Below are 26,622 nucleotides of genomic sequence, written 5' to 3' on the forward strand. Positions count from 1 at the left end.
TGTGGTGGGCGTTCTGGCGCAATATGGCTGCCGTCGCATCATCCAAGTGGATGCTGCACATTGGTGGTGGTTGAGGAGATTCACCCCCTTCATGTAAAGCGCTTTGAGTGCCGAGAAAAGCGCTATATAAATGTAATGAATTATTCTTATTATTATTATTATCCATCCATCCGTCTGTCTGTCTCATCCATCCATCCATCCATCCATCCCTGTGTTTCTAAGATTTTTTGCAGTGTTTATAGGTGATAGCAGTATGAAATGTGAGATTTGACCATCCAATAAAAAAAATAAAAAAAATTTATTAAGTGGCGATTTTGTATGAATTTGTATTATGTGAAAAAAGTAAGCATGAAGGTCCTCCCCTAAACCTACTGCCACTGGGCCCTAAGCAGATTGTACAAACTCATATGAATTAGCCACCAATCCACCAAACCAATTGTATTGGGTTTAATGTAGCATGACCGATGCGTGGTTGAGTTATTTGTCTGTTCCTGATCCACAGCTGTGTGCAGCGCTTGACTCATTCTATTTAATTAAAATAACTATGCTTGATTTTATGTTTTCAACACCTCTTAAATAATGCCATTCACTGACTTTATTTTCTCTTGCACAAAGCTATGCTGACTTGTCACCAAGTTTCTGAGAATTTCTTTGTCTGCTTCCCATCTCCACCTCCTGATGATCTCTAAAGACAGTCGCTGTCAGCTTGTGGCCTTGGTTTCCATGGACACCGATACTCGTTCTAAGCACTGACTTGTTTAGTTGACTCTAGTGTGATATAGGCGCGCTTTGAAGCAGCAATCCGCCGAGCGTTGAGTGGCGCACATCATATGAGGATTCAAGCCCCGGATGTTTAAAGAGTAATGATTAAATAGTCTGACGTTAACGAGCAAGGTCACAGATACGTTCTTTAATTATGCGTACTTATTTAAAATATCTTGTCCCACTCTTGAGTTTGCACAATTCTGATAGACCATTGAGATTTGTTTTTAAAAAAGGAAACTTACTTTTACTTGTATCGGGAAATGTATTTTTTACATTCTTTAAAATTTGGACATGCATCAAAGTAAATCTAAATTGCCTTTTGCAAACCATTTTCCTGCTGTAATGGAACAGAATTTTTATTTAATGTTGACTTGCTTTGGAATATGGCATATCTTAAGTAAATAGTGCATTTTTTTTTCATAAAATGTATACATGAACAAGATTTTTGCTTAAAAAAACTAGTCTATTCTGAGCAATAATAAGGAACATTCAAGCATATTATTATCATTACTAGGCAAAAGGTACAGTAGATATGGATTTCAGTGATTCTCTCTAGGGTAAATTATATGATGCTGACATCTACTGGTGAATCACAAGAGATCCACCCAAATGTACTATTAAATGAAATTACACGTTCTCTTATCATTTATATATATACAAATGTATAGACAAATCTATTTAAAATCATACATATGAACCATTCTGATGATAATTTCTTAAAACTAAAAACATTTTCAGAAAATAATGGCACATGAATAATACTCAAAAATCCCCTCATAATTCACAAAACTTTATTCCGTATAACATAGTTTCAAGGCCAAATCACAAATAAATAATGGAGTTGTTTGCTATGACCTGCTTGTCATAAGACACTAACCACCCACACAGAGGAGAAAAGACCCCAAACCCAGTCAGTAACAAAGACTAAACATATTTAAAGGAGTTATTACATCTGCTAAATGCAATTGACCTAAAAGTTATATTTAGGGAGCGGGCAACAGAAGGAGAGAGAATGAATCCACCAAACATCCTCTTTGTGTGTCTGAAATGCTCAATAGATCTGTGTGCAGACTTTCTACTTCAACTACTTCAAGAACGTAAGCTAGAATGTGGTTAGAGAGACATGTTGATGGCATCAGAGTCTAACAGGCTGAACTCTGCAGTTCATTTGGGTTAGTTGTTGCCAAGGACATGACTGACAGGTGAATGCACCAATCAGATTACGGTTCCCCTCATAAAATCAGAAATAAGGAGGATCTCTCTCTGGACTAACAGCTGATTGGCCAGCTGCTTGTGGCTGGAACCAATGATATTGCAGGATGTAAATGAAGCACAATCAAGGTGAGCAGAATAGCAGCTCTAAGAGGGGATGAGTCACTCCCTGAATTCGAAGAGAAAAATAAATTAATCAAAGGTATAAATTCCTATAAACCACTTTTAATTTCCACTGTGTAAAAAAAGGCAATCAACATCCTCCATCGAGCTTAGGAAAGGCAGACTTGTCTAGCTTAGGAACACCATTTGCTTTCAGTTCCTTTTAGGACAAAGAAAAATAGTAACAATAATAAAGTACTTTCATTAAAGAGCATCATGTTGTGATGGTAAAGCTGGAGTGTTTCTACAACAAAAGATTAACCAAAGCTGTGCCTAAAGGAATCCAGAAATATAAAAAAACAAAGGTTAAACTATTTGTCTTGAAAATGTTGTGTAAAAAAAGAAAGAAAAATCAACAAATATAGTACATTTTCACATAAATAATGAATAAATGTACAGATTTAGAAACATTTGCCCCATGTTTGCAAATGCCACATTTGTCAGTGTCCGAGATATTCTAAGCTTGTTTGGTTTACATCTCCTGAATCATGCAAAGTCAAATGCGAATCATAATGCATCAGTTGTCAATTCAGGTTCTAGATCTGCACAGTCGAATCAGAATAAATGCGTCTCTTCCGTTACATCACGGGGCCGGACTGTGCGTATCATTTAATGCATCTCCGAATACATAACTCTATTGCACATTCAAATTCACACATCTCCTCTTTGTTGAAGTCACTAATCATTTCATACAATGACAATATCACAATATAATAAAAAATGGCCATTTAAGAAAACAAAAAGGTTACCCAAACTACTCCACTTCCAACACTTTGCTCCCTTGCAAAACATCCATGCGACACAATGGCTGACATCATACTGTACAAGACATTTTAAAAAGGAATAAAGGCTTTACAAATTCAGACAAAAAAAATAAAAAATGAGTTCAAAGTAATATACGCTGAAAGTATGGAGTCATACATTTTGTGTGATCCTTAGGCAAACCCTGTAGACATGAGTAAAGGAACATGGGAGAGCAGAGCGGTACACGGAGTACATTTTTCAGATTTCAGATAAATGCAAAGCATACACATGAAATTTGGATGATGTATGGATGAGTGAAATTGGAGTTTCCCTGACAAAAAAGAAAACCTCAGTATAGCTTTCTGTAATAGAGCACATCTCTGGCTTAAGACTGCTCTCCATAACAGCTCTTTGCAGCGTTTAAACTGCTTTGGTGTTGAATTAGAGCTTTTCTTCTCGCATTAGAACAGCTATCCGGTTTAATACTGGTCTCGCCTGGTCAGGATTGTTAGGAGTTTCTGCAGCTCTTTCTAGGTACACAGTCCTCAATGTGCTCTAGCACTTGAACTACATTAATAATTTCACACAGGGCAACCGTAACAGACTTTGGATATACAGGTAAACAACAGAAGCCGAGGTTCAAAGTAACAAAATGTCAAAGAAAACACTCCAGAATTCCATTTTGAGAAAAAAAAAAAAAAGTTACATTGTAACAGATACATTTAGAGAAACATTCCATACACATCCAAATCTTGCACGGCTCACAAAGCTGTTTCAGACCAAAACATCAGTCCTTGAGAAAAAATTCTAAACTAACAAAGAAATAAGCAACAAAAATTGTAAAACGCTTCCCTGCATAGACTCGAGATGACAATTCAGTGTGACCGATTTGCAGTAGGGTGGAATCATCAAGCGCATCCTACGGAATAATGTGAGGGCGGGGTGTCTACCAAAGACAGCCAATGAGAGAAAAGGAAGAGAGAAGTGGGTGGGGTCCAAAGTCTCACAGTCTGTAGGTTGTATTGTGTCTTTTCCAGGAGTCACTCTCGTGAATCATCTGAGAAAAGTGCGCTATTTAGTACCTGCTTCAGCAGGCGACGTTTGCTTTCGCTCCGTTCCCTCTCATCAAACCATAACCAAAATTCAAGTGTCACTGTTTTGATCGCAGAACATCACAGGAAGCAGGAAGGCAGAGGATTGTGGGTTGTTTTTTTGTCGTATATAGGCATTGTGGCATGGTGTGTCCTAAACCCCTTACCCCCACATCACACCACCGGCTGACCCCTGGTTTCATTCACTTGCCGCCGTACATCCTCTCGATATCGTCCTGATAGTGCGTTTTTAGTTCCTTGCGTTTGAGTTTGAAGGCGTCGGTAACCAGGCCCGTCTCGGGCGTCCAGGGTTCGGGGCTCAGACGGATTTTCTTTGGGATCTCAAAGCGCTCCAGCTTACCTGTGAATCAGAACGAAGAGATTAGATTTAAAATTTACAACTAAAACAAAAATGTAAAACATAGAGAGTGACATTTTAAGTGAATTGTTTTTTACTGGAACTGGGCCAGTGAAATCACATGATCCTTCAGAAATCATTCTAATATGCTGATTTCTTTGATTATACATTTCTTAATATATCAATGTTGAAAACAGTTGTGCTGCTTATTTTTGAGGAAACCATGAAACATTTTTTTCAGGATTCTTTGATAATGGAAAGTTCAAATTAACAGTATTTATTCGAAATAGACGTTTTGTGGCATTATAAATGTCTTTACTGTCACTTTAGATCAATTTAATGCATCCTTGCTGAATAAAAATATTGTTTTTTCACTTTATTTTGATGGTCCCTTTAACACATTCTGTTGACTATAAGTAACGCTGCACCTACATGTCTACTAACTCTCATCAGAGTGTTAGTAGAGTATTAGTAAACTGGTAGGGTTAGGGTTAGAATAAGTTGACATGTAGTTGCAAAGTTACTTATAGTCAACAGAATGTACAAAAGGGACCATCAGAATAAAGTGTTACCAAAGTATTAATTTCTTTCAAACTAAATCTATATATTCTATTTATACAATTGTTATTTTGCCCTGTTGTTGACAGACCTGTTATAGCCGCTTCTGTGATGATACATAGAACCTCTTTCTCCATCTCTGCATGATTGCAGATCTCTTCCCATGATCCTCTGATGCCCCTCTGCGCAGCAAGGGTGGTTAACTGCTTCTGATTGGGCACCACAAACCCAATCACATAAGACTCGTCACTGTGTAGAGAGGGAAAGATTTATGCATCTCATCTATGAAGCATGTGTGAGTGCTGAATTGTCTCAGTATGTATGGGCACATTTGCACTCACCTGTTGGCATAAGCACAGATGTTGTCGATGAATGAGCAGTTTTTGAGCACAGCCTCCACTTTGCCCAAAGACACGTATTCACCAGCTTGCAACTTCACCAGGTCCTTCTTACGATCTACACACACAGGCCAAAACCATTAAAAGAAACGTACATAAAAACTACTATGAAACGCTTAAATAGTGCTGAGATTTTATTGGCCGGTTTCACAGACAAGGCTTAAGCCTAGTCCCAGACTAAAATGCATGTGTGAGCTTTTAATTGAAAGCAACTTGCACCGAGATATCTTACAGTATGTCAGTGTCGTTGTTTTGTCTCAAAATGCACACCAGTAGTGTTTTTTTCTAAGGCTAAAAGCTATTTAAGGCCATTTTCAGACCTACAGATGGTTTGCTTTGTTCTGAAAAAGTGAATTAATGTTGTATTTTCTTCTTTGTTCGGTTCGCTTTCACAAGGCACCATTTCATAGCATATCAAATGTGTTTATGCAAGTCATATGCGAGTAAAGCTGTCCTCTTCTTGATCAGTTTCCTCTGCGTCATTCATCAAGATGGATTGACAAGTTCACTCCACGAGCTTATTGTGGCTTTCTCTGTAGCTGTCCTGGTACACGCAAACACTTACGAATATAGCAGTCATTCCCTCTGATTATTAACTGATTATATATATTTAATTATATAATACAATATTTTCCCCTGTGGTGAAAATCCAGCTTTTAAATGTTGTTTATATGTGTCTATGTGGTGTTTTTAATATGCTTTAAGACAAACCATGTGCAAATTCATAAGTCAATACCAATTGCTGAGTATTTAAAACTGCAGTGAACCAAAGACAGTCTCAAAAACGCGGTTCGAAATCGCTGGTGTTTCTGACGTCACAAACTACCTTGTAACCAATGATGTCAACGTGGATCTCTGAGCTGATTTGAGTGAGTGGAGGCGGGGCCAATTTGCATATTCATAGAACCGCGTATACTAAATGAGGCAAGTGTGTAGAGTTACATTAAAGCTATTTTAAGGCATGACGATTTTTTTTTATCAAGGAAACAAATGCTTAAATATGTCATTTGAATGATCAAAGATGAGTTTTTAAGGGATAAAATGATTGACTACAGGGGGACTTTAAGATGAAGAGACGCTCTTTGGTTTTCAACTGTGATAACTAATGTGCTCACTCACATAATCAGACACTGCTTCTTTTTATAGAACACATTTCCGGTTATGAATAATGATACCGCTTGATTTGTCGGCCCGTTGGGTCGGATTGCTTTCTTACCACCCCAGAGCTTGTTTTCAATCGGGCTGAGACCACCTTGTTCAGGCGATCTCGGAGTGTCTGTTTTGGTGCAGATCCGAGCGTGATTGCCATGTTCACATATGCTTAAACCAAGGGAGGAAGGGAGCTTAAACTAAGGGAGGAAATGCACCAGATTCCGACACAAAGGCAATACCCTAAATGTCCTAACTGAACAAAGGCCTACTCCTGGCTTAATCTAACCAGGCCTATGTCTTGAAAGAAGGTTTGTGTGTATGTGTCTCTCCACACCGATAATCTTGAGGCAGCCATCAGGGTGAAACTCTCCGATGTCTCCGGTGCAGAACCAACGCTGGCCGTTCGCATCCACAAAGAAGTCCTCTCGGTTCTTCTGCTCGTTTTTATAGTAACCCATTGTGACGTTGGGACCGCCAATCACAATCTCTCCTCGTGGGTTTGGTTTATCGGTGCTGAAATAACCACCTATGGACAGAAAGAAAAAGACATTAAAATGAGCAATATTTAATAAGATTTATAATCTCAGTATCTTAATATTTAAAAAGCAGAACTGGCCTTCCTCCCAGTCCTTCAGCATGATCTCGGAGCACACCAGAGGAGCTCCAACACGTCCAGTGCTGTAATCAGAAACTAAACAAACACACACAGTATGAACACACTTTTATACATTTACATCATATTTTTATATGAGCTAGAATTTCCCCTCTCTTTACTATTAACACTGCCATTGCAGGTTCCTGTAATCTAATGAATAGTTCCATTAACCCAATGGATTAACCCAGGTTTTTATTCAAGACCCCATGCCATTGATTTAAATGAATTAATCCCAAGGTTCCCATACTTTTTGACCCATGAATTCCTATGACCTTTTTCTTAGTCGTTTGTGATTGCTGGATAATGATTTTTTAATTACAAAGAGACTGCAGTCAAAGAGCAATTATTTCTGGCCAATTAAACATTTCAGAGCTGAACATAACACAAAACACAGGTTTTTCCTTAAAGAAAATTAAGGAATAAATTGAAGGGAATACATAAGTCAATATGTTCTCTAAATGTAAGTGCATAAAAGCATAAACACTTAATTTTGTTAAAAATAATTATTTTACATTTGCATATCAAGTAAATGTATCAAAGATGTTTAGATATTTGTATTGGAAAACAGGACAAAAATATTGAGGAATATATAAAATTTTTGTAATGCATGCAACATTTAATGCCAATACTTTATGAATGAAAGACTTTCTGCTCTGATTTTTAGACCTTGATTTGTAAGGGAGAATTAAGACTTTTTGGGGCTGTTTACACCTGGCCACTTCATGCGTTTTCTCAGATCGGATAGCTATCCGATCGTGAAAAGACCAGGTGTAAATGCCCTCCGAAACGCATTCGAGACGGATTTGAATCCGATCGCTCAAACCACTTCAGGAGGTGGTCTGGGCCGCATTCCTGACGAAACTGGACAAGTGTAAATGAATCTGGTTGTTGAAACCACATATGTAAATTGTACTCCTCCCAAAAATGCTAAAAAAATAAACGTGTGAGAGCGTGTTATAGGCTATATGTAATGTTATAGCCAGATATGACGACGCTACTGGAACACGCATCACCTCAGATGAGAAGCTGAGCATCTATTCATTAAGCCAACGTGCAAACTATCGCAAATCAAAGTGAAAGTAAGTCGTAGACGCTTAACACACAATCATCATCATTAAAAGTAAATTCTTAAGAAACGAAATGATCTTACCAGGGCTGTTGCCGCTCTCTTTTATTGCGGTCTTTGAAATTTTAGCTGATGATCAATAAAATGCAGCTCATATCTGTTGCTTTCGGTGACGTACACTCCATTAAATCTGCATATAGCGCGGGAATTGAAGATCGGATTTAAATCCGTTTTGCAAAAACACATTTATGTGACCAGGTGTAAATGGAATCGTTTTGATAAATCAGATAGCTATCCGATCTGAGAAAACACATGAAGTGGCCAGGTGTAAACAGCCCCAAGACCTACAGAAACCCTGAAAAATAAATTAATAAAATAACTAAATAATTTTCCAAACCTTTATTATGACTTCTCCCAATATTTCTAGGTTTTCCATGAGCGTGGGAATCCTGCAACTAGGGGGCAGGTTCACAAATATCTTCTTAAAGAAGTAAAGAAGTTTGATTTAAAGATACATTTTAAGCAAAACTTCTGTTTGATGCCGACTTTTAAGTTCAAAAATAAGAAAACATCAGTTAAGAATCATTTTATTCTTAAGAATCTTTTGTGAATCCGACCAAGCTTTTAATTCTATATAATTATTTTAATACTAGAACCTACACCCTTAATTTGAAGTAATGATACACCTTTTAATTCTAGAGCTCACACTACGTTCGCCTTCCCTTATAAGTGAACTTTGCTACAGCTGCGTTTAGTCCCAATACTCCTGTCCGAAGTGAATCCCATGCTTACACTCGCTGATGGTCCCAGCTCCGCAGGTCTCGGTGAGACCATAGCCTTGTCCCACAGGACAGCAGAAACAGATGTTCATGAAACGCTGAGTAGCTGCGGATAAAGGAGCTCCGCCAGACAACAGCACACGCATGTGACCGCCCAGCAACGAGCGAACCTTCTTGAACACAAGCCTGCAGAACACAAAAACAAGATGACATTGGACATTAAATAATATAACGGAGAAAAATATTCCTGAATCTAAACAAACCCAGCGAGTTTTGGAAGAAATCACGTTAATATCATTGTACTATACCTGTCACAGAGAGGCGTGCTGTATCCTTTAGAGATCTGCTCCATCTTGTAGTTGTACGCCAGAACAAAGAGAGTTTTCTGCACACTGCTCATCTCATCAACTTTAGTCATCACATTCTTATAGATCCGGTCCATAATCTCCTACACAGACATAATAGCTGTGAGTGAAGTGTTTCTCTCTCATTTAGACCAGGGCTGGCTTTTTGACACAAATTTCGATTCGATAAATATCCGATCTCAATTCAATGTGATTTGCTATCGATTCATTTAGATATAAATCAGGTACAGTACATGTCAGTTTTTTCTCATGGAAAACAAAAAGTCTCAACTAAAGCTGCATCCACTGAAAACAGCACAGACTAAAAGATTGATTCCTGGGATTTAAAGTCCCCTTGTGGTGAAAATCAAGTTTTAATATTGTTTATATGTCTATGTGGTGTTTTTTTAATAAGCTTTAAGACAAACCATGTGTAAATTCATAAGTCAACACTATTGCTGAGTATTTTCTACTTAAAACTGCAGTGAACCAAAGACAGTCTCAAAAACGTGGTTTGAAATCTCTGGTGTTTCTGACATCACAAACTACCTTGTAACCAATCACGTCAACGTGTGATCATCAAAGAGTGGATCGCTGAGCTGGTGCGAGTGAGTGGAGGCGGAGCTGATTTGCATATTCATTAAATGAGGCAATGGTATAGTTACATTCAAGCTATTTTAAGTTATGAAGAAATTTTTTCAATGAACAAACGTTTAAATATGTCATTTTGGTGATCAAAGATGAGTTTTAAGGGATACAATTACAGGGGGACTTTAAGAATCGATATAGGTTCATCAAAATAAGAATTGATTTAAATGGAGAAATCAATATTTTCAACCCAGCCCTAATTATGACCACTGTGTTCGTTTATGTGGATGTGAGTTCTTACAGGAACAGCTGCCATCAGTGTTGGTCTGAGCATACTGGTGTCTCCTTTACTGCCCTTTTTAATTTTAGATGACTGTGGGAGAAGGGAAAAACAAGACAAGATATTGCACATTAGATGCTACTATTGCAATTTTAGTTTTTATCTGCGTTATTATCATTGTTTGCAGTTATGATGCAAATGCTTTGGCAATCAAAAGTATTCTGAGATTGTAAAAGAGCTTGACATGGTGATGATGTCACAACAGCATGACTAAAGTGTCTGTGTGTTTGTGTTTGTACCTGGTCAGCAAGAGTCTGAGGTGACGAATATCCAATCCGGCAGCCATGTGACACGCATACTAGTTCAGCGCTGAGCTCCAGGACATGAGCAAGTGGCAGGTAACCAATATAGGTGTCATTCTCACTGTCACAATAAAAAAGAAACATTGTTAACAGAAAATCCTGTGCCAATAACTAAAGCTACTGCAGACACAGAAAGCATCAAAATGGCTAGAATAGTTTAAGTACAGCTTTAAACGTGTCTCTATACTGCACCCTCTTCAAACTGTGAGCATTTGCACATCCTGCACTGATGTACAGTTAATGCATCTATTTTTTATTCTTCCTATTTATACTCATAGATTTTCATTCTGTTAGTTTATTTTTATTTATGTTTCTCTTTCACTTTCCCATCTTACCTTATAGATGTCTATCTTATTATTAATATAATTTCCCCCCCTTGTTTTTTACTTTTTCTAAGCACTAGTACACCAAGACAGATTCCTTGTACATACAAAAGCCACTGTACTTGTGATTCTGATTCTAAATGTGAAAACAACTTAATTTCACAAAATATTCACACACTGTCAAGCGTCACATTTTGGAACAGTAAACAAAGTCACATGAACCGTCCAGAAAAACATTAAAGTATAAATACATAGGAATCAAACTTTCATTAGATTTGAATATACAATATTGTTCAAAAGTTTGGGATTGGTAAGATTAGTTAATGTTTTTGAAAGAACTCTCTTATGGTGGGGGCGGCGGTGGCGCAATGGATAAGACACATGCCTTTGGTGTGAGAGACCCGGGTTCGAATCCACTGTGAAACACCAATGTGTCCCTGAGCAAGACACTTAACCCCTAGTTGCTCCAGAGGCGTGCGACCTCTGACATATATAGCAATTGTAAGTCGCTTCGGATAAAAGCGTCAGCTAAATGAATAAATGTAAATGTTATGCTCATCAAGGCTGCATTTATTTGATAAAAAAAATACAGTAAAAACAATAATAATGTTAAACAATTATATAAATCAAAAATATTTGTATTTTTATTTTTAACATGTATTAAAAAGTATTTTTTTCCTGTGATGACAAAGCTGAATTTTCAGCATCATTACTCCATTCTTCCGTGTCACATGATCCTTCAGAAATCATTCTAATACGCTGATTTTATTATTATGCTGAAAACATTTGTGCTGCTTAATTTTTTTATGGATGCTTTGAAGAATAGAAAAACAGTGTTATTTGAAATAGAAATATTTTGTAACATTATACATGTCACTTGTCACATGTCACTTTTGATCAATTTAATGCGTCCTTGCTGAATAAAAGTATTAATTTCTTTCAAAAATATATATTTTTTACTGACCCCAAACTATAGTGAACATTAGTGAATGGCAGTGTACATTAACCATAAGGTCAGGATCATGGGTAAATTAACTAGTACCGCCAACATCATGGATTTGCTTCCCAGGTAACCATTTTTGAACATCGGTGTCTTTAATCATATCGCTGTGATCAGCATTTTTCTTTAACACCTTAATTAATGAGACATTAAAATGCTAATTTATTATACAGACATAAAATGAAGCACCTCCAATGAATAAAGCAATGGAGAATAGCTTTTTAACAGCTAAAAATCAATGGACAGACAGAATCATTAGACAGAGGCGTCGGAGAAACATACTTCAGGTTAGGAATGCGTTCAGCCATGCCGGTGATGCCAGCGATGATGTTGCTATGGGAGATCATGACTCCTTTAGGAATGCCTGTGGAGCCGCTGGTGTACATGATCACTGCGATATCAGACGGGACAGGCTGCCTGCGGGACACCATTACTGCACACAGAGAAAGACACATTCACATTCCTTCATTAGTGGCAGCCATGTTGTAGTGCCATTAAAGACAGAAGAGCTCTAAAAGAACTACCTTGAAGGAGTAAAAAAAAAACATTTTTTAAATGGGAAACTGGTGGCTGCCAAGATTTCTTGCACATCATCAGAATCTCTCCGTCCAAAACCGATGTCATAAATATGCAATGCATAAATATGCAAATTATATGTAGATTAAACCACGGGCACCAGGAAATGTGCTCTAGTTTAATAAACAAAAAGCTGTTAAACCCTTCACCTCTGCCGAGTTACTAAAAACCTTTTTGTTTAAATCCACAATTTGTATATATTTTGTATATACATTGAAATAAATGGAAATTAATATTTCACATAATATTAATATTAGTCAAATATATATATTTTTTTTATTTATATATAAATATAGGCTGACCATGGCTGCATTTGAAACAGTAATATTGTGAGTATACTTACAATGTAAAAACAACTGTTTTCCATTTTATATATTTTAAAATGTAATTGATTCCTGTGATGGGAAAGCTGAGTTTTCAGCGTCATTACTCCAGTCTTCAGTGTCACATGATCCTTCCGGAATCATTCTAATATGCTGATTCGCTGCTCAAGAAACATTTTGTGTGTGTGTGTGCGTGAGAAAATGGCAATGTAAAATAAAGTATTACATGTATAAAAAAAAGAAAAAAAAAAGCATAGATATATGCTTATAGACAGCAGCTTATATACATATGCTTTTTTTTTTATATGAAGCAATTTTAAAATGTAAAAAAGTTTTTTGAGAGGCAAAATGTAGGCACAACTGATGTTCAGCGGCCACAACTGACACCTGTTAAGACTAGTTAGACAGGCTCTCATAAAAAACAGGTCTAATACTGCAGTGAAATGTCTAAACCTTTTATCTCAGTCTTTCTGAACAGAAGAAACCCTGCTCTAATAAAGATAACATCTCCCTCTCTTATCTCCTGAGGGGTTTCCTAAACAGTTGCTCTTATCTGACACAAAGGCTGAGTGTGTTGGCTCTCAACACCGGTTCGCATGCCCTCAAGTCTTCTTTTCATCTGACAGGAAGATCCTGCTGTCTTTCTTCCCCGAACAAAATCTATGTTTACAGCTCTTTTGGTCCTTAGTCTGTTTATTGTGTCAGTACAGTTCAAAACATGACAAAGGGTGGTGTTTCTATCATCAGCAAGCAAGGGCTACTGTGAATTTATCTCATGCTTATCCTGTATTAGGAATCCCTTGGCTATATTTAAACTTTTTAGTATACTATATACTACAAGTAGTATATGAAACCATATGTGGCATGCAAATATAAATATGCGGTATGCATATAAACTAGTGTTCGACTGATATGGATTTGTGTTGGCCGATGCTGTTATCTTGAGCAGGGTGGCCGATATAAAGCCGCTATAGACCTTATGTAGCCCCGCCCCTTTTCAGCGCTGCGCACGTTGTCTTTTGACTTCCGGTCTGTATTTTCACTGCAATCTTGCGCATTTATGAATGAACAGTTGTTTTAAAATCTTTCCGGTCCACTGACATTTATTAAGACATCTGCTTTAAACATTACAATCCTCATGATAACTTCCGTTAACTTTACATGAAGTAAATCCACTGTAAAAGCGAATTACTCCTGGACAGCAATGCCATAGAAATATACAGAGCGACCGCAAAAACGGAAGTTCAAAGACAATATTCTAAAGATGGCGGCACCCTCATTTCTCTGGTGCATAAGGTCTATAGAATATTAAAGATGGTAAATAACACCTGTATAATTTTAAACAACGTAGCATGCTACTTGAGAGTTTAGGCACTTACCATTTTCAGTTTTGCCCCCCAGTTCTTGCACTGCACCCATGTTGTGGACCATGATGCCTCTGGGGAGATCAGGCCAACTGGTGGTCTTTATATCAACCAATATAATGTGCTTCAGTCTGGGGACTTCCATCAGAATGGCCTGAGAGAGAGAGAGAGAGAATCATTCAGAGCAATAATCGACAGCAGCTTTGACACTTCATGAGCTCACTGGTGTGACGTCGGTCTGGGTCTCACCTTCAGGCGGCTCTGCAGCAGGTCTTTGCTTGTGATGATGTGCGTGACCTCAGTCTCGTTTAGACCATGAGCTATAGCTGCTCCTCCCAATGTGGAGTACAGGGTCACCACTGACACGGAGAGAAAGAACATCATTTAGATAATGAGTTTAAAATAGTGAGATTATTAATATTATTTATTAATAATTATTGATTTATTATTTAATGATCATTTATAATTAAATATTATTATAGTTAGTACTGTTGTTATCATAAAATTTTTTTTTTATATGTATTAAATCAATAAAGACTGGATTATTACAATTGCAATAAAATTGCATTGCATGTAAATAAAAATAGTAGTAGTAGTAATAATAATAATAATAATAATAAGTTCAAAAATAACAATAAAATACCAACAATAATTTTTATATTTGGCACATGGCGAATGTTCATTTCGGACTAAGATGTCAGTAGAGAAATCCGATTTTTTTTTATATTAATTTAATTTATACACTTAAATCCATTTATATTGTAAAGTTATGTTTACCACAGGCTTTATTTTACAAAAAAAAAAATGTATTAAATATTATAAAACCCCATAGGAAAATCTCGAAGGAATCAGTGGCGAATTAGTCTTCCGGGTTTTGACGTCATCCCTGCACCACTCTATTGAGCTTTTCTATTTCTGCAATGTTTTGAATGAAACTCGAAACATCCAAGGGACAAGGGTTGTGGGTAATATAAAAAAATTAAAAAATTTAAATAAAAAAGAAGCATGCACAGATGAACATTTTGAGAATCCATCCATACACCTTTGGCATAGTGCATCTACATTTTTTTTTTGAAATTTGAGATGCACTAATTCACATCTTGCATACTTTACGTATGCATAGTATGGTTTAGCATGTGAATTGGAATGAAACCAGATCTGATTAATGAGAATCAGATTTGCTGCAGAATGCATGCGTGTGTGTGCTTGAAAAGTGAATAACAGTTCTGTTTTCAGTGTGATGTCTTGCATCTGGTACCACAGCAGTTCTGCTATTTTTGACCTGATATTTTGTCCTAGTCAGCACAATACAGCCGATATTGGAGACAACACTGTGTGTGCGTGATTTGAATACTCACAGGGGAAGTTGTACATGAAGCATGCTTGCGCTGCTACGATCCATTCAGCACGAGTCTCGCAGAAAATGGCGATGTTACAAAGAGGCTTCTGACCCAGAGCGGCCAGCCCGCTACCAAACCTCTGAGACAGATGGAACGTTTCTTCATACGACAACCAGTTATAATCACCCAAAATCACCTAGAGAAGCAGAGAGGAGTCAGGGTTGCATTGTTTTGAAATTCTCAGTGGCTTTCACAGCAGCATGAGACTTCTTTTCAATTTCATGTAAACAGTTCTGGACAACAACAGGCCAGAGATCAACTCATCTCTGTTTACAGAGAGAAACGGCCACTGAACTTCTTCCTGTGGAGCTCGAGAGAGTTCTCTCGGGATCTGTCCACTTAACCTTAGACATACTCTATATCTACTTGAATATTGTGTAAGTATGTTTAGACGAGTATTTAAAGCATTTCTATTGGAAAGGGCTATGTTCACACTGACAGCCTAAATCTGATTTTAGTCACACACCATCTTTCAAAAGTTTGGGGTCAGTATAATTTTATTCTTTATAATAGTCATTTATATATATATATTTATTGTATTTTATGGATTCCACAAACATTAAGCAGCACAACTTTTTAACATTGATAATAATAGACTGTAGTCATATTTATTTTTTGACAGGAATGAAAACAAGGCTGTAAGGGATAGAATTAGTGTGTTTAATGGTTTGTACTGTTGTTTAACTAAATACTGGCTGTTTAGCTGATGAAACATCTTTCCAAAATAATAATAATAATAAATTCAGTAGACAGAAACTCCATAATGCGTTTAGTGTGTTTAGTGGTCTAGATATTTTTGAAAAACAAAAATGTATTTTCTCTTATGCTTATACAACTGAAACGTTTGGCCCGATGGTGGAAAAGCGGCTAAAGTTCCACAGCCATTGAGAGTGTGTGGCCGTACAGTATGAGTCAAAATGAGTGAGTGTGTGTCTTACCTTCTTAAAGATCTTGCCGTTAGGCTGTATCTCATCCTCCTCGCTCAGCAGCTCTCTTGTGCCGAGGCAGTCTCTTTCAGGAAAGTGTACTACAGCATATTCAAAAACTTTATCCAAAGTATCCACACCCTCGTGCAGCAGGGACGCCAACCTCTGCTGGCTGTTCACGGCCCGGTACGGCCCTGCCGGGGTCCCGCTTACCTGATGGGACAGGAAATTAGTATGAGGTCATGGGGGAAATGTAGGACAAGCACAGGCAGTCAAAAAAATTATAATCACAAACCACTTGTCGCCTAATTCATCATATTTTAGTTTCTCTAAAATATTAGTATTTTTTTTAAACCAGCAATTTAATTATGTGACGTTATTCAGTAATGAAAGTGACTCAAATCCCTCCGCTAATCTAAGATAAATTGCGATAATCTCTATTTATAATAGGTACACTACGTTTAGAAGTTTGGGGACAGTAAGATTTTTTTTAATTAAATTATATTTTATTCAGCAAGGATGCATTAAATTGATCAAAAGTGACAATAAAGACATTTTTCATTGTGAGATTTCAATTTCAAATAAATGCTGTTCTTTTGAACTTTCTATTCATCAAAAAATCCTGAAAATTCCTCCAGATTTCTATCACAGGAATTACATTTTAAAATACATCAATATGGAAAACAGTTCCTTTAATATTTTACAATACTACTGTTTTACTGTATTTTTGATTATATAATTGCAGCCTTGGTGAGCAGAAGAGATTTCACAAACATTAAAAAATCTTTTGAACAGGACCCAGGGTTTGAATGAATCTGTGCTGATGTTTTGGGCCTATTCATCCTATGCTGTACTTACTGTGCGCGCTTTGATCCTTTTAGCACGGGCCTGGTTCCCGCTGGCTCCGGAGAGCAGGTACCAGGGCAGAAATGTGATGACGGAATAAACCCAGGCGACCGATCGAAAGACCTGCAGCAGGAGAGGAGACATGTCCTCCTTCAACTTCATCCTGAGGAACAAAAACAATCAGAGGACAAGAAAGAAGTTAGTGATTAATGCCCTCAAACCACACCAGCTTTACCTTTGATTTCTGTCCTCCACTTACTTTGTGTTGTTCTTTACTTTCCTCCAAGTACGTGATAGTATTCCTCTTTTTCTGAAGGTCTTGCCGGCTTCTTCTGGTTCTTGAAGTGCTTTATGGTATAGATGCTACTTCTTGACGTTTCTACTGCCTTTTGTCAAACCTGCTGGCTGAGACGGCAATTTCCTGTTCCATTTCCTTTTCCCACTCCAGCTTCCTGCTCTGACGGCGTGCAAAGCCTCCTGGGTTTAAAGATGAGCTCTCCCTGTGGGGAAATACAACAAGCAAAGTGTGTTTTGTCAATATGCTTTTAAAAAAACACAATTTAGAATTTGAAAAGTCTTTGTTAAAGAGTTATAAGCCATGAAACAAATCAACCAGCTACAAGGTGAATCACAACATTATAAACTTTATAAATGATGCTAGCTGGACTTAAACTTAGGCTGTGTCCTAAATCGCCCCCTATACCCTTAAATAAGGCACTATTTGAGGGGACAGGCATTTGTAGTGGTGTCCAAAACCATAGTGGACGTTATCGAGTGCACTTAGTCAATTCCACAATGTACCGCAATAACGAGTGTGCAACCGTTGTACACTCAATGGCTAGAGAATCCCCATAATGCACTGTGAGAGTCTCGTGCTGAATGAATTCTTGCATCTGACCAGATTATGGCGCCCACTGCTGAATCATCCATCCATCCATTCACTTTCCAAACCGCTGGTCCAATGTGGCTCCAGCATAATATCATATAGGTACAAATTCCTTTTTAATTGATTATTAAATTGTTTAATTAAGGTTTATACACAGTTTCCATGACCAAGTTCAAGATAAATCTTTTCATTACTACTGGAGCTGCTCAGTTTCAAATAATTATTAAACGGCAAACACAAACTATGCAAAAGGGGAAGGCCTTTCGGGGCACTCAGTGTCCGAATTCGCTTACTCGTTTTCGTTCACTCCTTCAAGTGAACTATATTAGTGGACTAATGTAGGGAATAGTGAAAGAGGGTCTACAGGTTGATTTTCGGACACAGCCTTACTCTACCGTATGAGCATGTGTGTTAGCCACTATGCCAAAACTGTGACAGGACCACTGTGATTTAACTAGGGACGGCTGGTAAACAGTGTACGCTCTGAGCTCAGAGGACAAACAAGACAGGCTTTGTCGCTCTGGAAGGATGAAGCTCACACTAAAACAAGTGTTCTGTTCGAGAGGAGGATGTTCATGAATGCATGTGTGTGTTGAGGGGAAGAGAGGGGGGGGGTGGATGAGCATATCCAGAACATGAAATACAAATTTGGCCAAATTCTGAAATACCAAATAAAGATTGACCTGATAATCCAGCAGCTCAGAAGAAATGAGCAGTGCTGAACTTAAAAATCATTGACCTAATTCAAACCTAATTTTTAAGTGAAAACAGCCCCCCCCCCCCCCAAAAAAAACACTCTGGGAAGATGCATGTTTTTCAGCCAGAGATAAACACAACACTTGTGCACAATAGCAAAACAAAGAAGGAAACCGCCTCTTTCCCATTTTCTCTCTGGGAAAAACAAACGGCTGACTTCTTTCTTTGGTTTTGATACTTTTAGAGGAAGGTCAAAAATACAATCCAGGATAGAGATGCTCTCAAATATCAGCTATACAACAGAAATGCATTCTCTCCTTGTGGCTTCAATCGTGGACTCACCAGAGAGGTTTGGAGGTGGTCAGGATTTGTGGTCAGCCAATGTCACTATGTATATCTATCAGTCAGGTGGCCTATAAAATGCCAATATACAATATAGAAATTGATGCACCTCTTGATGGAAATAAATGTTGTGATGTTATTTCCATCAAGAGGTGCATACATTTTTGGTCAAGATCTTGTATTGATAATGCAAGAGTCCATCACTCTGTAAAGTCTCCTCCAGCACATCCCCTCACTTTTAATGAATTTAGGTTCTGGACTCAGAGGTGCCAATTCATGTGTGTAAATGATTCTTCATGCTCCCTCCCAACCATTCTTTCACAATTTGAGCCTGATGGATCTTGGCTATGTCATCCTACATGGTTGTTTAAGAAATGAAAAGCAACACACACTCCATCAATTAGGGTTAGAAGAAGTGTTGCCAAACATATAACAGGCTAGAAACATAATAATCACTGCAATAATGATCCAGTCATAGACTGAACACTTAAAGAGACCCTACAATTATTAAATGCACACTTTACAGAACATTTTCTCAAGGTTAACCTATCATTTTTGAGGGGGGAAATGTGCACTAAAGTAGATATTTTGAAGAACTTTGGGAACCAAACAACACTGGAGACCATTGACTTTCATTGTTTGGACAAAAAAAAAGCAAAGAGACATTTGTTAAAATATCATCTTTTGTGTTCTACAGAAGAAAGATCATAGGTTTGGAACAACTCTTATTGAATTTCAAATATTGCGACATGAACTCTACTGCCTTGGGGGCCGAACTAAAAACAGAAAAAAATTATGCATTTTGACCGTTCATTTACACGATAACAGCGTTTTGGGGGCATGAAAACGCGGGTTGCCAGATTGAGGACATGCAACAAGAATGAGCGCAATTGACAAAGGAAGACGAGGAGAATTAGATAAGTTGATGAGTTTACTGATTTACGATGAGTTGATATCACATTTTAATATGCTCCCGTTCATAGAGATTTTTAGATGGGTGCGAAGGCTTTTTAGGTCAGGTAGAATCTGCAATCTCTCACCCAGCTTGTTCGCTGGCTTCCATGGCTGCAATATGCTGTGTTTTCCACCAACTGGCAACCTGTGGTGGTGAAATACTATTGGGTAAATTGGCAACGTGCGGTATCACACAGACCAAAACAAAAACAGACATTCCGAGTTCAGCTCTAACCCTTATCAAACCCACCTGAAGCAGATAATCAAGGTATTCAGGGTTAGCTGAAAAAAAGGTGTGTTGGAGCAGGGTTGGAACTGAAGTCTGCAGGATGGTAGCCCTCCAGGAGCAGGGTTGGAGACACCTGCTCTATCATGTGAGGAAAAATAGACTTCTCAAACTACTTGTGGATAGTGGATTGCAATGTTGCTGTGATAAACATCATGTGGTAAAGTCGTTGCCCTCAAGCACTGTGAGAGGGTTGAGTATCGTGCAGCATTAACGGACAGAACATTCCACGACTCCCGTGAAATCCCAGACATGATCACCTAGAGACCGGCAGCACATGGGCGTGAAAACCTTTCCTTCAAGAGGAATGTCACAGACTAGGGAGACGTGTTATGTTCAAATCTCCCTCTCTAGTCCACACAGACCATTTATAGAAACTAAGCTGCAAAAACTAGGTCGTCCTGAAATCAGTAATGTCATAACCAAGAGCACATTAACATGACAAGTTTGACTACTTTATTAAGGCCTTTTCACTATTCAGCAAACTGATATATTCTGACATACAACAGTGTGGAATATGAAGAATGAGGTTAGCCAATCATAACAGAGGTCATTTACATACCCAAAGAACTGCAAAAACACCCCGTTTCAAACTAATGCTGTTAAGGAAGGGTGGGGAATCCAATGGCACTGCAAAAAAGGGTGAAAAAGTATGGATCCAAATTTAAATATTGTGAAATATAATTACAAATTAAAATAAATGTTTTCCATTTTTACATATTTTAAAATATAATTTATTACAGTGATGCAAAGCTGTAATTTCAACATCATTACTCCAGTCTTCAGTGTCACATGATCCTTCAGAAATCATTCTAATTTGATGATTTGCTGCTTAAGCAACATTTCTTACATGTAACATTATAAAATGTCTTTACTGATTAATTTAATGTGTCCTTGTTAAATAAAAGTATTGATTTCTTTAACTTCTTACTGACCTCAAACTTTATAACAGTAATTTTAACAACATTGTTTCAATTGGTAGGCCAGAATATCCACTCTCAAAATAGCTATTAAATCACAAAAACAATATTTCTTAATAAAATCCTTTACAGGTGAATGGGGGAAAAGGGAAGGATGGTGTCTTGAACAGTATGGGTGTCTATTAACTTAAGGCCTCTAGCTGTCTAGTTATTTATTATTATAATTGCTTACTATAATGGGACTGGGAGGGACCAGTTATACAGCTTTTAAAATATACTTATATACGTCTTAAAAGATTTGGACAGTGAACACTAAAGCCAAGAAAAGATAAACATTCTCTTTCTTTATCAGTAAACATTTAACAATCAATCACCCCTTCATAAATGTCGAATATTTAGGTTAACTCCAAATTTACAATTCAAAAATGCTAGATGGGGCATAACCAGGTGGAAACCATAAAAAGGAAGGCGTGGCTGCCTACATTTGCTCCCTGATTGGGTCTTCTGGACCATTGTGTATCCTCCCCTGATTCGCTAAGCCCCTGTCATATGACCATTACGCTACAGACCTTGTAAACAAAAACAGATGGAACTGCATGCTTTGTTGTCCTTTTTAGCCATTGTGCAGTTAAACTGCATTTTATAATACTGCAGCTGCCTACATGCCCAAGAGGCAAGCTATTATTAGAGCAATAGAGCTGTTTACAGTTGTACGCATGTCCAGTGTGCACGAATGGTCATGTGACATACGTTTTCGGTCGTGTAATGTGGACTGAGATCTTTTCTGAAACGCAGTGGAAATGCCAGTATGGACGAGGATCGTTTTCATTTTAAAATGCCGTCGCACTTGTGTAAACAGGGCCTTGCATTTGCATAGGATTAATATTCATGATTGAACAAGTGGAAAGAAATCCCATTGACTTAAGCCAGGTGCACACTGTATGATTTATAAAATAGTCTTTTACGATTGTTGCTTGTCAGACTGTACGAACATGATCCCAGCTGTAAGCCATACTGTAGGATCTCAGTTGTCATTAATGCTAGACTGTACGGAAGTCAAGGCGCATTAAAAACGGACGCACACAAGAAGATTCGTACGGAATTTTACATCATCAATCCATGACACGTTCAGTGACGTGAGCTGCATTTATATGAGGGATAGAAATGGTGGCTAGTAAACAAAAATAATCTCTACTGTTGATTTTGATTACAGCTTTTCTTGAAATGAAAAATGGAAAAAAACTAAGACAATGTGTGTGGAGCAAGTGGTGGTTTGTTGTTGTCTCACTAATTGCGTCATCAGGTTCTGCGCTCCTATTGGTTTTTCCTCTGACGGTCGTCGTAGGCGAAGGGACTGTGCCTCAAATCTTCTGACACTGTCAGAATTTCATCGGAGGTAAAATTTCATCACAATGGTCATTAATCGGCTGTCGGCGAACATGTCAGACTAGCGATCAAAGACTTCAGATTTTAGGATTAGAGGAATCTTTAAGGATTCTCAACATTTGTCTCAGATGGCCAAATCATACAATGTGAACCTGGCTTTACATTGAAGGATGAAACCGAGAAATATCAACCAGCCGGAACATGCTACATAGCAGCAACGTTCAGGTAACCTCTCTCAACACACTAGCATTGTGTTGAGATTTGCACGGGCAAGCACCAACATGGCTTGTGTGTGAAAATCTGAGAAAACACTAAAGGCAAGTGACAAAGCTTTAACATGGAAAGGAGGAACCAGTAATTAACTACTAACATCAGACACTTAAACCAAAAACAAAACAAGTTTGGAAAGTGCTCTCTTCCCTTTTCCGCTTGTGATCAAACTCCACCGCACAAAAATGCAGACGGTGCTTGCAGAAGTGAAGGAACAGGCACATTTTAGACACACCTACCAAGATTACTGAACAGAGCCCCATCATTTACCACCCATAATCCCCATTATACATTACTTGAAGAGCTTGGGTGTGATCAGACTTGTTTGGCTGGTCCATCACCTCGTGCTCAAGGTGTGGGAATAGAGACATGAGTCATACACTCCTGTAGTGGGACAATCGTGAAGAATCAAGCCCACAGGGAAGTTGGAAATCAATTCACACTCTGACTGAACTGCTAAACATCCAATCCTATGATATTTTGTCACAATCTATATGGTGTAGTTTATGTGTCCAGTGGCGGTACAATACAAACCATCATTGCATACTCTACAAGCCAGAATAAAATCAAAATCACATTGTATTGATGTTTTAATCTTGCTTGGTGCATCTTCACTTTCCTCTAAAGCCCCTTTCACACAGCGCGTTGATCCTGGGAAATTGCAGTAACATTTCTAGAGTGCATTCTGTAACGCAAACACGTCCCGGGATTGATGCCGGGATGGGGACCCAGTAACATTGCCGGGATCGTGCCCTATGTGAACAAAAGCCAGGACCAATGCCGTAAGGGGTGTGTCGTAGTGATGACGCACGTGCCATCCCACGGGCCTTTCTACAACCTATGCTACAGTATATGGGGAACGAGCCATTCGGCAAATCCAGTGGCGCTACTGGGGAGCATGGACTCGTCTTCGTGTAGAAATGACGAAGAGGAGTTATCAGCAGAACTGACATCTGACACGAGTTATCACATCCTGACGTCACGTGTCTTTACGGGATCTTTACGGGATGTGTGTGAACATATTCCAGAAATTCACTGGCAGTGTGAATGAACCAAAATAAAACAACACATTATCCGTGTATTTTCTGGAATCTCTGTGTAAAAGGGGCTTAAATGAGTTTTTGAAATAAATGTCATTGACTATGCCCCACAGCGCTGATCGCTCTGTAGATGCTCTGCAGCATCTTGCTTAGGACTATTTATAGTGTTAAAGGGATAGTTCACCCAAAAATGAAAATTCTGTCATGATTAACTCACCTCATGTCATTCCAAACTCATAAGACTTTGAAGCACGAATTAAGATCTGTTAAATTAAATTAATTTTAGTGAAACCTAAGAGAGCCTAAATTAAATATGTTGATATGGATTCATTTTGCAGTGCCTTTTTTGGTCTTTTAAGTTTTGGTTACCTGGACTTTTAATGGAGGAACAGAAACCTCTCTGGTTTCATTAAAAAAAATCTTAATTCCATTTGTGTTATAAAGATTAACTGAAGTCTAACGTGTTTGGAATGACATTACAAAAATGATCTTGAATTTACATTTTTGGGTGAAGCATTCATTTAAATACCATGTATTGTGAGCTGTGTGTGACCCTGTTATTAAGCACAAGTGTGTTTTGGACTTGCCCCTAAACACAACACTCACAGAAAACTTTCTGCATTTTTACATTTTCAAAAAAACATCACCTAGTATGATTTATAAGTTTTCCTCATGGGAGCCAAAACATGTCTTCACAAGGACAAGGATTTTGGATATTGCCATCCTTGTGGGGACATTTTATCTAATGTAGGCTATTCGTAAACCACAAACAAACACACACAGCCTAGTGCCCTAAAACTATAAAAAATATCCTTATTATCAAACAATTTCTACAACCAACTTCAAGTCCAGTCGTCTAGTAAACTAACCTGCATGGTCACCATTCAAACGCATTGCTTATTCTTAGTGCTGGCCTTCAACTGATAGCACATAATCCACAGGATTATCTCAAAGCATGTCAACCCACTATCTTCCCAATCACCCATAACAAACTGCAGTCCCATGTCACCAGCACACTTACCTGTGCCCTAATTCAGGCAAAACATCTTATTCTTGACTAAATCTGCTCGTCTGCCTTGCCATCACACAGAGAATCTGATGGCGTGTGAATGTGTAAATGTCATGTTGGCTAATGCAAGATCGTGTTTGTTTGTGTGTGAGAGAGATTAGTGTGTGGTCATCACCTGAGCACTAATGTGTTTAGTGTGCATGCAAGTGTATAACGAATGAGAGATGTGCACGATCACGGCTATAAAGCACAGACATGTTTGTATATGTATGTAGATGAATGTATGTGTCATTGCATCCAGAGGCCTGAGATGATCATCAGTATCAAGAGTGGAATGCGATACCATCAATATCCTACATTCCTCAGCTGTCAGAGCATGCAAACCCTCTTCATACCAAAGTTATACCGCGCATCTGATGCTTTACTATATGCATGCGAGTCTTCAATATGTAAATCAACCTTCTCCGCGCGCATCTTCTCCATACGTAGACACAATAAACACTCACCGTATGCTTCCACGCTGACGCAGCTGCTTCAGTCAGACTCGCAACATCCCATTTAAAATGGCGAAAACAAATTTTTTTTAGAAGAGCTAGACGCGGCAAATATACTGCGATGATTGTTTATTCTTCTATGTCGTTGTATGTTGCGGTTGCGGTCGCTGTCTCGCGCCGCCGTAGCTCTCAGCCCGGAAGTGATGGAAGCGTTGTCATGGCAGGGGCCGGCTTCTTGCCGCTCTGATTGGCTGAAGGCAGGTGGCGCGTGTTGGAGGCTAATGTGACGTCACACTCGGGTTACCAGCGGTCATTATCGATTTGATTGATTCATTTGTCAATTTGCATCGTTTTTTTTAGATGTTTGTATTTTGTAGGCAATGTCTTCTTTTTTAAGTGGATAGTGTTGTTGATTATTTTGTCAGCTCGACGATAGTGCAGTGTTGCAGCGCCCCGAACAGCTGGCAGGCGGCTAGCTATGAGAAGTTCGACTCATTTCCGAGAATCGATTCTTTCGAGCAGTTCAAATAACTGGTTCAAAAAGTGATTCAGTTACTCATTACGTCACTACGTCATCTGACATCCCAGCGTGGCATGCTCTAAAAAGTTCAATTAAAGGGATAGTTCACCTAAAAATAAAAATGTTGTCATTTACTCACCCTCAAGTTTTTCCAAATATGAGTTTTTTTATTCTGTTGAACACAAAAGAAGATATTTTTAAGAATGTCAGTAAACAAACAGCTGATGGGCCCCATTGATTTCCACATTCCGTAGTATAGGGGGAAATACAATGAAAGTCAACTGTCTGGTTAGTTACCAGATTAATTTTTTCAAAATATATATATTTTTTTGTGTTCAACAGAATAAAAAAACTCATACAGGTTTGGAAGGACATGAGAGTGAGTCAATGATTTTTCATTTTTGGGCTATAAGTCATAATAAAATCATTGCTTAAAAAGATTTAGCATGTTTTAACAAACGCTGTTTATTAAAATCAACTCTGTTTCGCTTTCATCTGACATGCTTGATATAGACGGATCTCGGTTTAATGGATCAGTGAGTTGTTC

At 38.1% G+C, this 26,622-nt stretch overlaps 1 protein-coding gene across 1 annotated transcript; it reads right to left on the bottom strand.

Annotated features, from left to right (window-relative positions):
- Nucleotides 1-1,539: 1,539 nt before the first annotated feature.
- Nucleotides 1,540-25,761, bottom strand: acsl3b (acyl-CoA synthetase long chain family member 3b). Its single transcript, XM_082173535.1, has 17 exons — nt 25,568-25,761; nt 17,532-17,772; nt 17,285-17,435; nt 16,439-16,639; nt 15,459-15,636; nt 14,350-14,459; nt 14,116-14,254; nt 12,120-12,270; nt 10,452-10,575; nt 10,174-10,245; nt 9,249-9,388; nt 8,954-9,126; nt 7,057-7,131; nt 6,775-6,966; nt 5,232-5,346; nt 4,982-5,139; nt 1,540-4,335 (listed from the first exon to the last, which is right to left on the bottom strand). Exons 3-17 carry the CDS (start codon nt 17,432-17,434, stop codon nt 4,178-4,180), a joined length of 2,136 nt encoding a protein of 711 aa, XP_082029661.1. The 5' UTR covers nt 17,435; nt 17,532-17,772; nt 25,568-25,761; the 3' UTR covers nt 1,540-4,177.
- Nucleotides 25,762-26,622: the final 861 nt, after the last annotated feature.

Source organism: Leuciscus leuciscus (genome assembly GCF_965113295.1).
Source record: "Leuciscus leuciscus genome assembly, chromosome: 6".
Lineage (NCBI taxonomy): Eukaryota > Metazoa > Chordata > Actinopteri > Cypriniformes > Leuciscidae > Leuciscus > Leuciscus leuciscus.